Source organism: Gavialis gangeticus, unplaced genomic scaffold, assembly GCF_001723915.1.
Source record: "Gavialis gangeticus isolate Ggan-Ray unplaced genomic scaffold, GavGan_comp1, whole genome shotgun sequence".
Lineage (NCBI taxonomy): Eukaryota > Metazoa > Chordata > Crocodylia > Gavialidae > Gavialis > Gavialis gangeticus.
The window spans coordinates 14,016,494-14,031,012 of record NW_017728996.1 but is presented as its reverse complement, the minus strand read 5'-3'; the positions used below and the strand labels follow the sequence as shown (position 1 = coordinate 14,031,012).

General features: G+C 47.6%; 1 protein-coding gene across 2 annotated transcripts in view; it reads right to left on the bottom strand.

Moving 5' to 3' along the window:
• LOC109288491 (F-actin-capping protein subunit alpha-1-like) overlaps positions 1–14,519 on the bottom strand; it is a 60,731-nt gene that overhangs the window by 1,902 nt on the left and 44,310 nt on the right. Inside the window, exon 1 of one of the 2 annotated variants that reach the window (XM_019504041.1) lies at positions 3,535–3,595. The exons of the other annotated variant lie outside the window; for it this stretch is intronic. Coding sequence (XP_019359586.1) covers positions 3,535–3,577 — 43 coding nt within the window. The 5' untranslated portion in view covers positions 3,578–3,595. Of the gene's footprint in view, positions 1–3,534; positions 3,596–14,519 lie in introns of those variants that run through there. 2 annotated transcript variants of the gene reach the window in all.

Here is a 14,519-nt window from a genome sequence, read left to right as displayed (position 1 = left end):
AGTGCACTAGCTTGCTCCCAGGAAAACTCTTTCCACACTGATGTTGCCAGGCCTGCATCAAAGGTGCAATCTCAGCCTGATAACTTGACAGCATTGTGGCTTCAGCCACTGTCTACGGGAGATGACTATTGACAAATGGACCTTTTTGCTTATTCACAGCCAGCATGTTTTGAAGCTTTCAGGAGGACAGGTGATGCACCAGCCTGAGATGCATCACAGCCAGCATTGCCTTCCTATCAGCTTACATAGTTTGAGCACTGAGGATCCAAACTGCCTGCAGATGTAGATTTATGGTTACTTTATATTCCCCAGTCGCCCTGTTTGATCCACTTGATTTAGGAAACTTCCCATGTGCTGAAAGTCTGGGGTGTGAAGGAGGTAAACCCATTTGCTTGGTTTCCTTTGCTTTGGTTTTCTGCTTCTCTTCAGGTGAAATGGGCCATCTTTGCCCAATTTTATCTGCAGCTTCTTAGTTTTGCCAGACATTGGCTTAAATACCTCAGGAAACTTTGCGCAAAACTTTGCCTCTCAACCTAAAATAATAGTGCCCAGATTATAACAAGAGTTTCCAGTCCATCTTAATTCATTAACACAGGATGCTTTCCTTGGAAAGTCAGTAAAAAAAGGAGGTGTCATCTGGAGTTAGTTGCCTCTATTTATCCTGGACACTGATAGCTCCTGAACAAGTAACACCAGATCCATACATTGCAGGCTACAATCCAAAGACAGCATAATGCAGGGCAGCCCTGACTAAAGCCATCCCCAGACTCACTTTTAATCCAAGATTTGAGTGGAGTGGGCAGTCGGGAACCGGCATGCAGCCCTGGCTTGTACAGACGTGAAACAAAATTGATTCCTTGCAGAACGTGCTCTGTGCTCCTAGCACATCCTTCTTTCCTTCAGCAGTGACCAGGCTGGCTATAATTCATGCTGGAAGCTTGCCAAACCATCCTGCAAGTGTTGAACATATTTCTTGCCTGTGGACCCTCACGGGTTTTGGCTGAAAGGCCCCATATTCTGCTCAAATGAACATGTGGCCTCCAGTGCCTGAAACGACTGTGTTTTTAGGATTTGGCCCATTGCTCTTCTTGGCAACTTACCTCTTCCTGGTCGGTGGCAGTGCTTCTCACAACTAGGCTACCAGGAAGTCCTAATGGCCAGAAACCAAAAAGTTTCCCTAGGGTGATGACACTCAACCAGGGTGCCATGGTCCCCTGGGGTGGCTTGGGCTCCTTTCAGGGGTGCTGTACACACAATGTCAGCCATGTTAGGTGTGCAGACTTGAGTCAAAAGATGAACCCAACAGTTTCACATAACAACCCACAGTGTTGAAAAACTGCCCTGTTGTGGTCTTTCTGAGTACTGAGCAACAAGAAAAATGCTGTACAGGAAACCCTCGTTATTCACGGGTTCAGCATTCGTGGTTTCCAATATTTGCAAATGCTGAACCTGCATTTTAAATACACTTTTTTATGTATTTGAAAAAGAGCTCCAGGTTTGCTGCTGTTGGGCTCCCACCACCGCTGCTGTTGGGCTCCCACCACCGCTGCTGCACTCCCACCGTCACCACCGCACTCCTGTCGGAGCCACCGGAGCTGTGCCTCCCCTCCCAGCCACCGGGGGCACTGTGTTCACAAACGCAGTGCCTTAGTTGTGGATTTTGCCATTCACAAGGGATACGAGAACGTATCCCTCGCGAATGGTGAGGGTCGCCTGTATTATAGAACCATACAATCATAGAAAATGAGGGTTGGAAGGACCTCAGGAGGTCACATCTAGTCCAACCCCCAGCTCGAAGCAGGACCAGCCCCAACTAGATCATCCCAGTCAAGGCTTTGTCTAGCTGGGTCCTAAAAATGTCCAAGGATGGAGACTCCACCACCTCTCTGGGTAACCTGTTCCAGTATTTCACTACCCTCCTTGTGAGAAAATTTGCCCTAATATCTAACCTAAACTTCCCTTGCTGCAACTTGAGCCCATTGCTCCTTGTTCTGCCATCTGCCACCACTGAGAACAGGCTACCTCCACCCTCTTTTGAATCCCCCCTTGCAGCCTGCTATTCAATCCCCCTCAGTCTTCTCTTCTCCAGACTAAATAAGCCCAGTTCCCTCTCATAGGTCACACACCCCAGCCCCCTCACCATTTTTGTCGCCCTCCACTGGACTCTCTCCAATTTGTCCACATCCTCTCTGTAGTGGGGGACCCAAAACTGAACACAGTACTCCAGATGTGGCCTCATCCATGCTGAATAAAGGGAAATCATCACTCCCCTTGACCTGATGGCAACTCTTCTATCAATGCAGCCCAGTATGTCGTTAACCTTCTTGGCAGCAAGGGCACACTGCTCACTCATTTTCAGCTGATTGTCCACTATCACCCCCAGGTCCTTTTCTGCAGAGCTGCTGCCCAGCCAGTCACCCCCAGCCTGCACCGGTGCATGGGATTGCTCTGTCCTAAGTGCAGGACTTTGCACTTGTCCTTAATGAACCTCATGAGATTCCTTTTGGCCCAGTCCTCCAATTTGTCTAGGTCACTCTGAATATTATTTTTCCATCGTCAGAAAATGAGTGAAAACTGAGAGCTGGCATTTCCTGAGGCGTGCCTTGAATCTAACAAAGGGTGGCTTGAGCCTAAGAAGTGTATGAACCAGATCCTGCTTTGGTATAAATCTGCACAATTTCATTCTGTTTACCCCAGTTTAAGGTCGTGCCCTATCAATGCAAATGTTCTTGAATGAAAAGGGCACCATGAGTGTGCAAAGACTGACACCCACTGCCCTGGGTGCTGGGAGCTGGCAGGGAGAAGTGAGCCTCTTCTCACAGCGGATGTTTATAACCGCCTGTTTCTGAAGACTCAGTTCTGCCCAACCATTTTTGGTAAACTGGTACAAGACTCAGACCTCGTTGCTGCTGCCCTTCCAGCATTGCTACATCTTCCAGGTACATTTTTTCCCAGGCTTGGCTCGAGCGCATAGAAACAGCAATGCCCCCCCCCCACACACACTTTATGGCTGGTACCCAGTAAGAGCAGCCTCAGAGCAGACTAAAACAACACAGGTCCACAAAAACTGCACCGCAGAAGAGACACTGTTTAACATCTCACTTGAGCGATTTGGAAATTGCTCCATGGCTACATGATGCTATCAGGCAACTATTGGGCCTTCCTGTCTTTCAGCTGGGCGCTACGCTAGTAGTGGAAAGCCTCCGGGTGCTCTACCCAGCTGGGTAGATCAATAATACCTCTCACCCCTTGCATGATAACAGCAAAGACTTGAAATGGCATCCCTGCCTGCCCAGTGTACAGCCAGCCAAACAGCACCCGTAGCAGCCTCCAGACCCCCAGACAGCAGCCGCCTACGTACCAACCAGCACTAATTTCAGCAGGACAGACGGAGGGGCACTACAGAGAGAAATCCTCCTTTCCCCCAAAACAACACCCAGGCTCGTGAAGCGCCCGTGCTGACCCCGGGCTGGTGCCACCCCTTCCTCCCCCGGAGAGGCACGGCGGAGCAGGGAGCGCGGCCTGACCCGTTACCTGCTCGGCTCGTTCTGTTGCACCTCGGAAAACAGGATTTCATCAACTAGCAGGTTCTACGTTCCCATGGCAACTGGGAAAGACCAACCGGCTCTCTGTGAGGGAAACGGGCGATGTCACCTGGAATTGCTCCTGGCGTGCAAGTCTGCAGGGATCGGGAACTCGCGGGGAGCGAGCTACCGACGCGCTGTCCCAGCCCGCCCGCGGGAGCCCATCTACCCCGTGTGGACCCGGGCTGCGGACGGGTTAGACCCAGAGAGCCCCTTGGTCCTTATTTAATCAACGAGTAGTGATTTCTGAACCAGTCGCCTCATTTTGAAGAATGTTTCTTGAACCTCAGTATAAAAAAAAAAAACCATTTACTTTTAATGGGACAGATCATTACGTCCTCCGCTGGTTTCCAAGCAAGGGAGTGGAATTTTAGTTAATGGAATAAGGTCTTTCGAGTCTTGACCGTGGGTAGAATAACCCGTTCCTTCATTAAAACGCGAGGGCAGACACCTTCACCTCCAGCTCCTCTATGGCTCGTACAGTAACAAGCTATCCATGAAAGCACGGTTCACTCACTGAATTCACCAAAGAAAAGGAAAAGCGTGTGAATGAGATCCTCCTTTGGTACAAACCTGTGCAATTCCATTGCATGTTACCCCCGTTTAAGATCTATCGATGAAACTGTTCTTCAAAGAGGAAGAACAGAGCCGTTTCCTCCCTGTAGCCCTATCCCAAGGACCTTACTTGTGGTGTATAGCATACCCTTTTGCCCCAGTCCTTAGTCTCCAGTGAATAAAAGCTGCCAACCATGGTAAAACGTGACCAACTGGGTGACATTTTGGCTGTCTGGAGAAATTCCCAGCAAAGTTTGAGCTGATTTCACATTGCTATGTGACCTTATATTAATATGAACCCTGGTCTGCTGAGGTGAAAGGCTTTGAACCCTTATAGAAAGGCAACATTTTCTAAATGGCATGCTGAAAACCTGGCACGCTGCTTTCCAGAGAGACCTGCAACTTAAACTTTGGATCTAAAAGGAGCCACCAAAAAGAAAATATTATGCTTGGACTCTCAATCTCATCATCTTGCTGTACAGCACAACTTCTTTAACTCAACTCATACTGGAAAAAGCCGCTGGATTGGAGATGGCTGGGAAAGGACAGAGAGCAGAATAGCAGACTTCTATTCCTGGATTGCATATGATTGCTCCATATGGGTGCAGAGCCAAAGCATATGGGCCTCCATCTGTTAGACGGGCCTGGCTGGGCCCCATGGATGGCTTATAATGTGAGTAGATTCATCCAGATTTGGTATTCCTCCAAAGTGAGAGACAGCCAATGATTCAAATATTGTGTAAAGCCATTGAAACTAATGGCACTAAACAACAGTCATTTGTTTCCTGTTTGATTTGAGAGAAGCCCACTTGGTGGAAAATAATGAATTAGTTACTGGGGCGGGTGCTCGTTGTGTGTTCAACAGCATCCTTGGAGGAAGAAAGCCTTTTTAAAAAAAAAAAAAGTCTAGCTGTTCTCTCTCAAATTATTTCATTCTCTTATTCCCCAGAAAGGCAGCAGTAACCTTCAACTTCAATAACGTGGCATTTACGCTCCATCTGTGACCACATTTAAAGCAGTTTCCAGGCACCAGCAAGGGATGGCTTCATTTGCGAGTCCGGCTTTGCGGGGTGCCAAGGCAGATGCTGTAGCAGCATTTCTGCACCTGGACATCAGAAGCATAGCTCAGGGGCAGCCCAACTTTGCTCGAACAAGAGCCACATTCATCAGGACCCCTGGAGCCATGCTACATCAGTAAAGCAGAGGCTCAGACTGCAGATACCCTCCCCTTCAATGCAGAAGTTCAGCCCATCATGATTACAAATCCCACTGTGCAGGGCTGCTGCTTACGCTGAATGACCAGTGCATGCTGAGATACTTAGAGGAAAATCCTGACCCCACCAAAGTTAATGGTAAAGTTCCCACTGATTTAAGCAGAGCCAAGGAATTCACTCCCGGTCTTTGACGACGGCTCTTCTATTGTAGAGATGGAGTCTTAGGAGTCTGATTTGAGGCAACGAGCTTGGAAAATGTTGGTGGAAGGCAACAGTAAAATTGCATGGGATTAAAGTCCTGGGGGGGCAATCTAAGTGCTATTGTATGAGCGCCAGCACGAGCTCAGAACCAGTTAGGAAACCTCCCTCCATTGAAGGAATTAATTAGCATGCATGTTAGGTCCGTGATTTGGGGAAATTACCATGACCTGGTTTTCTTCAGCACCCGAGGAGCTGTTGAGGTTGCTGACTTAAGATGTTGTAGTAAATGCCTAGTAATGACTCGGAAGGCAACCCAGTCCGTTGCCTTTTGCATCTTGCCTGCCTCAGGTCCTGCTTTTTGTTAGCTCATTTTTCATGGGTGGCAGCAAAGAGGAATGATGCGTGCTTTGGCCTGCTCCTGAGCCGGCCAGCAGAGAACCGGAAGGCACAGATTTCTTGGCTGCAAACAATCCTAAATGGAGAAGCAAGGCAGCTCCCAAACCCTGTCATTTATTTTTGGAAGGAGTCATTTGGTAATTGCGCGTGTTAAATGCAAAGCAATTAAGGACAGAGCAAGCTGGAGAGAAGGTGTTATGCAGGAGCTGGAACAGAAGCCATTTCCCTGGCTAAAGGTTTATAAACACTGTGGGTCCTTTATGATCCTATGTGGAGCAAGGGGCCAAAGGGGCTCATCTCAGGGGGTTGTTCCATTTATGTATGAGATTTTAATGAGAAACAGGCCACCGAAATTCTCGCCTCTGCCATGTGGTTTTTATGGCCCTCTTGAGATATTGATTACAAATGCACTAAAAGTGCTGCTTTGGGAAACCGGACTGATTCAAAATCTCATCTGCTGCACATTTTAAGGCAAGTATATCAAAGGGGGATTATTTATACAGCAGTGTTTTTAGACATGTATTTCATGTGGACAGATAAACCTGGGCTGTGAGGTATTCCTGTCAGGCAACATTTGGTGCCCAATGAAAGAGCATGGGGACACTTCTGTATGGTTTCAGGCAGACAATTGCGATAGATGCTTCATAGCCAGGTATAACCTATATCTGTGGATACCAGCCATGGGTACAATGTGTACTAGAGGGAGCACCTGTGACTGAGATAAGCCCAAGGCAGATGGGGTTGCAGTGGACATGCTTGATGGAAAACTGGCAACTAGAGGTGGGGGTAAGTTTTGTATTGGGTAGTACCTTGAATGGGTTTCCGCCATCATTCCTGAAATGCAGGGGGGCTGTGTGCTGCTTGTTCTTGCCTTTATCTCCTTATATGCGTGCCTTGCTTGTGCCTTTGTTCATAGCATCTGATGAATGAGGTTGCTGCCTATGAAAGCTCAAGCACCTCTGAACCAGTTTGTCTCTAAAAGCTGCCACCTGGCCCTATCCTCTGCCCTGCCTTTGCATTGTCTTGTTTGCATGATGTCAACTACAAGATGAGTGCAGCGGTGGTGTGAAGTATTGCCACAGGGTGGAGGGAAGGCATGGGCTTGATGGAAGTCAGGGAGGTAATCAGGGTTAGAGAGGCTGCTCCAGGGTGGAGGGAGAGCTGTGGATGTGCATGAGGTTGGGATGTGGGATATAACCAGGTCGTTGCAACCTAGAATGGCCCATGATTGTTGCAGGCTCCATGTCTCCTACAATCATGACTTGGCAGATATACCAAAAAGCTGGAACTGGGAATGCCTGCTGCCCTTCTGGATGTGACCCTTTTATCTTCCCCTTCTTTCATGAGAGCCCAACACAAAACCCACATCATAATGTACACTGTGCCTGGCATGGCCCATATCCCGGGCTACTGCTCAGTCTCTACTCCTCCCTGCCACCCCTCCTCTACCCTGTTGCCCTTTCAATGGGATTGGGTCATTGCTTTTACTCAGAGAGCTCAGAAGTCTGCTTCCATTCCCTCTAGCCTGAAAGATAAGAGACAGAGCAGTATCTGCTGCATTTATGCCCCCACTGAGAGGGTGTCTGGCTGCTATTCTGCAGCTGATGGAGTCAGGACTGCCGTTTGCTTCTTCAAAGAGGTTTGGTTTTGTTCCCTTGTGATATTTAGACATCACTTTGGCAGCCAGAATAGTGAATATGGACCAAAATTGCTCTTGTTGTTCCTGCTGAGACCCTGCCTGAGGATTTTCCCTCTAACCACAGGGTGAATCCAAAGCTCCATCATGAAAGTCACTACTGTAGTCATGCCTCTAAGCAGCCTCGGAGGAGCAAAGTGCACTAAGCTTAGAGTTTAAAAGAAGATTAGCTTCTAAAATTTAATGAGAATCGCTGTGAAAACAGAATCCCAAGCATATAACAACAACCAAAAAAAAAACCCTCCTTGAATACCCATCCAATTAGGGCTTCCAAGAAATCCTCATTAAAAAGCTGCTTCTGACATTTGACAGTGCCATTTAGATTAGAGCAGCACAAAAATCCCTTTGAAAAGACAGACTGACATTTTGCAGAGAAGTATTTTAATAATAATAATAATAATAGTTAAAAGCTCCGAACATTTTTCCCTAGCAGGGAAAGATTCGTGAACACAGTGAAGGCATAGGAAAAGGGCAGTGCTGGCTTTGGTTGAAAGAAGAAGGGACAGCAGGGTAGGTCCTATGAGGAAAGGTTGCGGGACCTGAACCTGTTCAGCCTTCAAAAGAGAAGGCTGAGGGGGGATCTTGTGGCCTGTTATAAACTGGTTAGGGGGGATCAGCAGGCGCTGGGGGAGTCCCTGTTCCCCCGAGCGCCGCAGGGAGTGACCAGGAACAACGGTCACAAGCTGGTGGAGGGAAGGTTTAAGTTGGACATCAGGAGGCGCTACTTCACGGTCAGGGCAGCTCGGGTCTGGAACCAGCTTCCAAGTGAGGTGGTGCAGGCTCCCACCCTGGGGGTTTTAAGAGGAGGTTGGATGACCACCTTACTGGGGTCGTTTGACCCCAGTGCTCTTCCTGCCATGGCAGGGGGTCGGACTAGATGATCTGCTCAGGTCCCTTCCGACCCTAGAAACTATGAAACTATGAAGAACCTCTTGTATCCAAACTGTCCTAGGGACACAGCCCTGCCTCGCTGGATGTTCACAGCCTCTGGCATGGGTCCTTTAAGGAGACCGTTTAATAATATTGAGAAGCTGAATTTTTTTGGCTGAGCTGAATATGAGATCACTATGGCAACCTTTCTTCTGAGGTGATCCAAGTCAGGTAGCAACAGCAAAGATGAGTTAAAGGTCATCCTTGCAGAGGAAGATGGGCATTGATGAAGTATTTTAACAGGTCCCAGAAGACCTGGCATTTAAAAATGAACTGAAGGGTTCAGGCCAGATCCTTGAAAGGCAAAGCTACAGCATGAGGCTGCCTGTGGGGATGCTCCCTGCAAAGCATCCAGAAGAATTCAGCACTCGCCAGGCACAGAGAAGTTCACTCAGCCCCTCGCCGAGAGGGGTGCCTGCAATCCTTGGGCTTATTTTGGAATAAAGATGACCCTTGAGGCGATTTGGAGGGTGCAGGAGCTCTGCAAGGTGAAGCCGCAACGGCAGGTTGTAACCTCTTTTGGGGAACTACTTGTTCTTTACCGTTTGGCTGGTGGCTGGAGAAAAGCTGAGGCTGGCCCTCAGATGCCCCCAGCAAGCGCTGTCACTGCTGAGCTCCAAAAGCAATGCGGCACAGGGAAGATTTTTCCAAAAACAACCAGTGAGTACCTGGTTCATGCTCCTCAATGCTGCTGATACTTAGGGAAACTCAACTCTTTTTGGCACATGCACAGCACCTTTCACCAGCAGATTTTAAGCTTGAGATGAGTGAAGACAATCTTTTTTTTTTTCTTTGCAAATGTATGTATTTCTCTCTCTATAAATAAATAAATATATACACCTATGCCTCTACAAACCTGTCTTGTACTGCTGTGGTTCATTTGACAATCCAAAACACACCTTTACAGCTACATCTTCCTTTTTCCCATTACAATGACCATGTCATGGCACCTGCATGCCCACATGCCCTTGTATCCAGCACCTTTAGCTGTCACAGTCGCACAAAGGACTGCTTCTGTATCTCCTTCCCATCTCCTCATCCCCCATCCCTGCTTCCAGTTCCTCCTCCTGATTCCCCAGTCCTTCCACTCATTGCTATAATCGTCATTGCCATCACAGTCATGGTCGTCTATGTCATCGTTGTCATTGGCATCACTCTCACTGACTGTCCTACCCCTGAACAGGCTGTGCCAGTCTTTTCCATTTGATCCCTGCCATCTCCTCCCTGCCATCTTCTACTGACTTCTTTAGTATCCCTGCATCTCACTGGGAGCGTGCAAGAAATTCAAAGCAATAAACTCCAGCACATATCACACTGGGGTTTATTCCTCCTTTGAACATATGCCCAGGACCACGGCACGCTGAGCTGGGGAGGCACAGCCCCAGCTGGCAGAGGGCCCAGGGGCACCATCCTGCCGGCCCAGTATTGCTCTGACCCAGCTCAACATGCTGTAGAGGAGCTGGCAACTCTGGAAACTTACTGGGTGCATCTACATGTGCATTAATGCGCCGTTGTTATGGCGCATTTAGTACCTGTAATAACAGATACTAACTCAATGAGCGGGGACCAGCACTACTGCGCAGTGGCACCAGCACACCATCTTCTAGTGACGCTAATATGTAGTAGACAAATTCTACTGTGCATTAGTGCATTAACACGGCTTTTTCTGTGATGCACTAATGTGCAGTAGAACAAGTCTACTGTGCATTTAGAGTCTCATGTAGCTGCACCCACTGAGGCACCCAAGTGCAGAGTTAGGCGATTAACTTATTCACCTGAGTTTAAATGGTTTGGACTAACTGATTTACCCCAAGTCACGCAGCAAGTTAGTGGAAAAGCCAGAAATGGAGCCCAGGCTTCCTAGCACGCCAAGTCATGCCCTACTCCCAGGACTGTCTTACTACCAAGAGCTCATTGCTGGAAAGCAGCTGCTAGATCTAGACTTGTCAAGGCCTAAATTGAACAAGTCAAGTTAAAAGCACTAAAGGCCAGACCTTAGGAGCTATTATAAGGTACCTGCAGAACAGCTGCCCTCCTTACCCAGCAGCTAGCTCCTCACACATGAGCCAAAGGCAAAGTGTTTCCTGTCATCCTCCTACCTGTTATGAGGAGGGCTCATCTCTACACAGTGTTTAGTTACATCCATGTAACCAGGTGCAGTGCAGATCAAAGACACTGGGAGAAGTCATGAACATGTGAAAAGGAGAGAGCCTCTTAGGGGAAAGGAAAGGTCTTGGAGAGAAACAGGTGTCCTGAATGAGCTCTAGCTTGGCCAGCTGGTGTCCCTTTTGCTCTCTTGTTCTAACCAGATCAGTCTCTGGTTGATAGTGCAAGCTCTTCAGGCAAGCTCAGGAGAGCAGGGGGGGCTCCGAACAGAGTCAGCTAAGGAAACACATTTCTGTTGCATGATCAGCTCACGGCTGCTTGTTTCTGAATCAGAACAAAAGGCCTCCAATAATTTCTGCAGCAATGATCCCTAAATCCTTGTCACAGAGCTGGGGGCTAGAACTGGAGAGCCTCAGCTAGACCCCAGGGTTTCCAGGCAGCCAAGACAGCTGGTTTCCCAGGCTGTCCTACTCTTGCAGCATCTGGGAATAGCTGGACCAAGCGTATGGAAGACTTTGTGTCTCCAGTCCCACAGTATTCTGCATAGCTTGCTTGCTCCAGAGCCCCTAGAAACCCTGGGGAGTTGAGTCCAAGTGAGGAGGTGCATGGATGAGGAAACAGAAAATCCACTGGAACCTGCTTATCCATGCACCATCGGGAGACTCGGTGTCACAAAAAAAAGCTTTTGCTTTCAACAAATCGGTATTTTCCAAGGGAAAAAGTATTTCAGCTGGAGAAGGTCTGACCTGATCTGAGTGCTGCAATCCAGGAGGTTCTACAAAATAATGGGGCTGAAACAGCACATGGAGGATATCAACAGTGAGATAATATCAGTGGATGAGTGCTAAGAGAGACCAACTCAAAAGGGAAAGTGCTCCAAAAAATGCCTGCAGACAGCAAACTGCTCAGGGCCTCAGCTCTTTCAGAGACAGCTGCTTTCCCCCTAAACAGCTCGCAAACTCCCAACCCAGGCACTCAACAGATCAGTGCAAGACTCAGCTTTCCTCTTCACAAAAATAAGTGATGATAGCTGCAGCTGACTCAGGTCACCCATCGCTCATGCGCTGGGATGAAACCAGGTCAACACTGGAGCCAGTGATCCAGAACGTGCGATGCTCAGAGAGCAAACGCAGCAAAAGAAATGGCTTGGACCAGCACAAGGGGAGGTTTGTCTTCTGTTTAAGGTGTGACGTGTGGCTCGAGAGGCAGCAAGGCCGAGGAAAGTCAGCCTGGTATGGATATCACTCTGTGTCACATAAAGGAAGGAAAAGACCATCCTGTGCTTCTAGCAGAGCCGTGCACTCACACCTATGCGCCATTATGTAATGGGTTTGTGTCTGTGTCGCTTTCCAATAGCTGAACAAAATAACCCATTAATTTCTGATTGCACCAAGGTTCAGACTGGAACTCCTCCGAGCATTACAAGTTGCAGGTGTCACCATTCAGCTTGTCATCAGAGTCTTCCTAATTTGAACTAATGACTGGGAAACTCATTGCCGACTCCTGGAGACTCCAAACTGCCGAGCAGCCAGCTTGCAAACGCAATAATAATTAAAAAGAGAAAAAAGGAACGGGGAAGGATAATGTTTCACTGTATCACCAGAGTGAAGTTGGGCCATTTATTTTGACAGCTGTAGTTTTAATTATTTATGGTAATATTTTGTAATGTGCTAGTAAATGTGCTGCAGTGTATTGCATAAAAAAATAATGAAGGCTTGGAGTGGTGTCATCTCACTAATAAGCCACTGGTGAGAACTAGGGAGACACTGACTTCTTTATATGACTCCTAAATTGTCTCTATTAGCAATTTGGACTGGAAGAAAACCTGTATCCTTCTGCAAGCCCCAGCGGCCTTTAGGCTGCACTTTCTGGGTACTCAAAACTTCCGGGCAATAGTAGGAATCAAAGTCGGATCTTACCAGTCTAAAAGCATAGACACTACCAATTTGTAGGCTGAGCTACTGGCAGTGATGGGTTGATACTCAGCCGTGCAGATCTAATTCCACCCAGCAGAGGGCTATGCAACACCTCCTCTGCAATGATCACTACAGCCAGGAGGAAGCAAATCCCAATTTCTGACCTGCAGAAAATGTCACTGGCTTCTTTCATCTCAGTAGGAGTAGGAGGAATGGTAGGAGCCCTGGCACTGCAATATCAATATTTTTCATAGACTACAAAGTCCCAAAATGTTTGATCCAGAAGGGTTGCAACTCTTCGTTTCATCTTGGTTTGGGATTAATCCAGGTCCCTCCACATTGCTGCAGTGCTTTATTGGAATTATAGTACAGAGGCCTCTGATACCCGTGCTCCTCTCTTGTTCAGGCATCTTGGCTAAATTACATCTCCCATGGCACACAGAGGAGGGGTGATTTCCATGATGGGGTCCACAAAGCAGATCCCAGCTCAGATTGCACACCTGAAACAAGTTCCAGTGTGGTCAGCATGACTCGCTGTGGTTATGGATTTGGGTATATTTTTGTCTGTCTTTGGTTTGGGTTGGGATAATCCTGCCTCACACAGAGGGTTGGGCACTCTAGATGACCTCTTGAGGGGCCTTCCAGCCCTACTTCTCTTTGCTTCTCAAGGTACAATTGGAAAACGAATGCAAAATCAAGTTTTTCCCAAGGCAAATATCAATTATGCAGAAATTACATTGCCCTTTGAAAAATTATCTTAATGGAAAATGCCTGACCAGCTCCACCACTGATCCTTAAATCCATTTTTTATCATCTTGGGCAGGTAACTTAGCAGCTCTGTGCCGCAGGTCCCCCATCTCTTACACAAGAATGCCCACAAGATGGATCCCTGGAAAGCACTAAAGTAAGTGTGAGCTCTTATTGTGTTACAGGAAATGGTGCAGAATCTGGCCGTTCCTCTTGTGCTGTTGGAGATGTGTGCTAATTGATATTTGATTAATTTGTGCCAATCTCAAAGACTGTACCACAGACGCAGGGATGATTACATTCGTATTAGTCTGAAGAGATTTATTGCTTTAAAAGTGATTTTAATGGAGGAACATGAAATGAGGTGAGCTGTGGCTTAACACCTGCAAGTCAGGAGAGGAGAGATTTGCAAAGTACATAAGTCACGCAGGCGGAGGATAAATTTAATCACTTGCAGGCTCTGTTTGGGTCTGGATTTTTTCTTTAAGAAAATAGCTGGGGTAGGTTTCACAAACACTAATAACAAGACCGAGGACTTATATAGGAATCATCAAGGTAAGCATTCGCAAGAGGTTCCTAATTTGGTAATTACATTCTGCCGACATCGAGTGGCCTTGTCGAGCTTCAGCTGCCTATTTTTCTCTTCAAACACGGTTGTGTAGAGTCTGTGCTGAAGAACAGCAGCTGTGTTTCATTCCACGGATCGCTCCATTTTTGTGGCAGGTAAAGTGATCTCTGTACCCTGTGGTCTGCTTCTCTCTTGCCCTTCATGTTAAGTGGTCATTTATACAAGCGCAGAATACAATCACAGCAGCGTTTCATGGCCATTCTGCATGGGTGTCAGTCACAGAAAGCATACAAAACAGGGCTGGTCCATCCCCTGTCCCAAGCAGGGATCAGCTCTGCCGAGGGCAGTCTTGTGTTGTATGGCTACATCCGATGCAGGGCAGAGGAGAGTCATATCCAAGTTCTAAAAATACCATGGACTGGACAACGTAGGGATAACATACATTGAGAGAGCTGAGGCAGAGAGAGTAGTTTGATTGTCTGGACCATATATTTCACTTGCTTTGCTTCATAAATGCTAACTGAGTAGAATTCCCACATGGTTCTAATGCCAGCAAGTCAGTGTCCAATGTAGTAACAGAGTTTTACCACTTCACACAAACCTTTA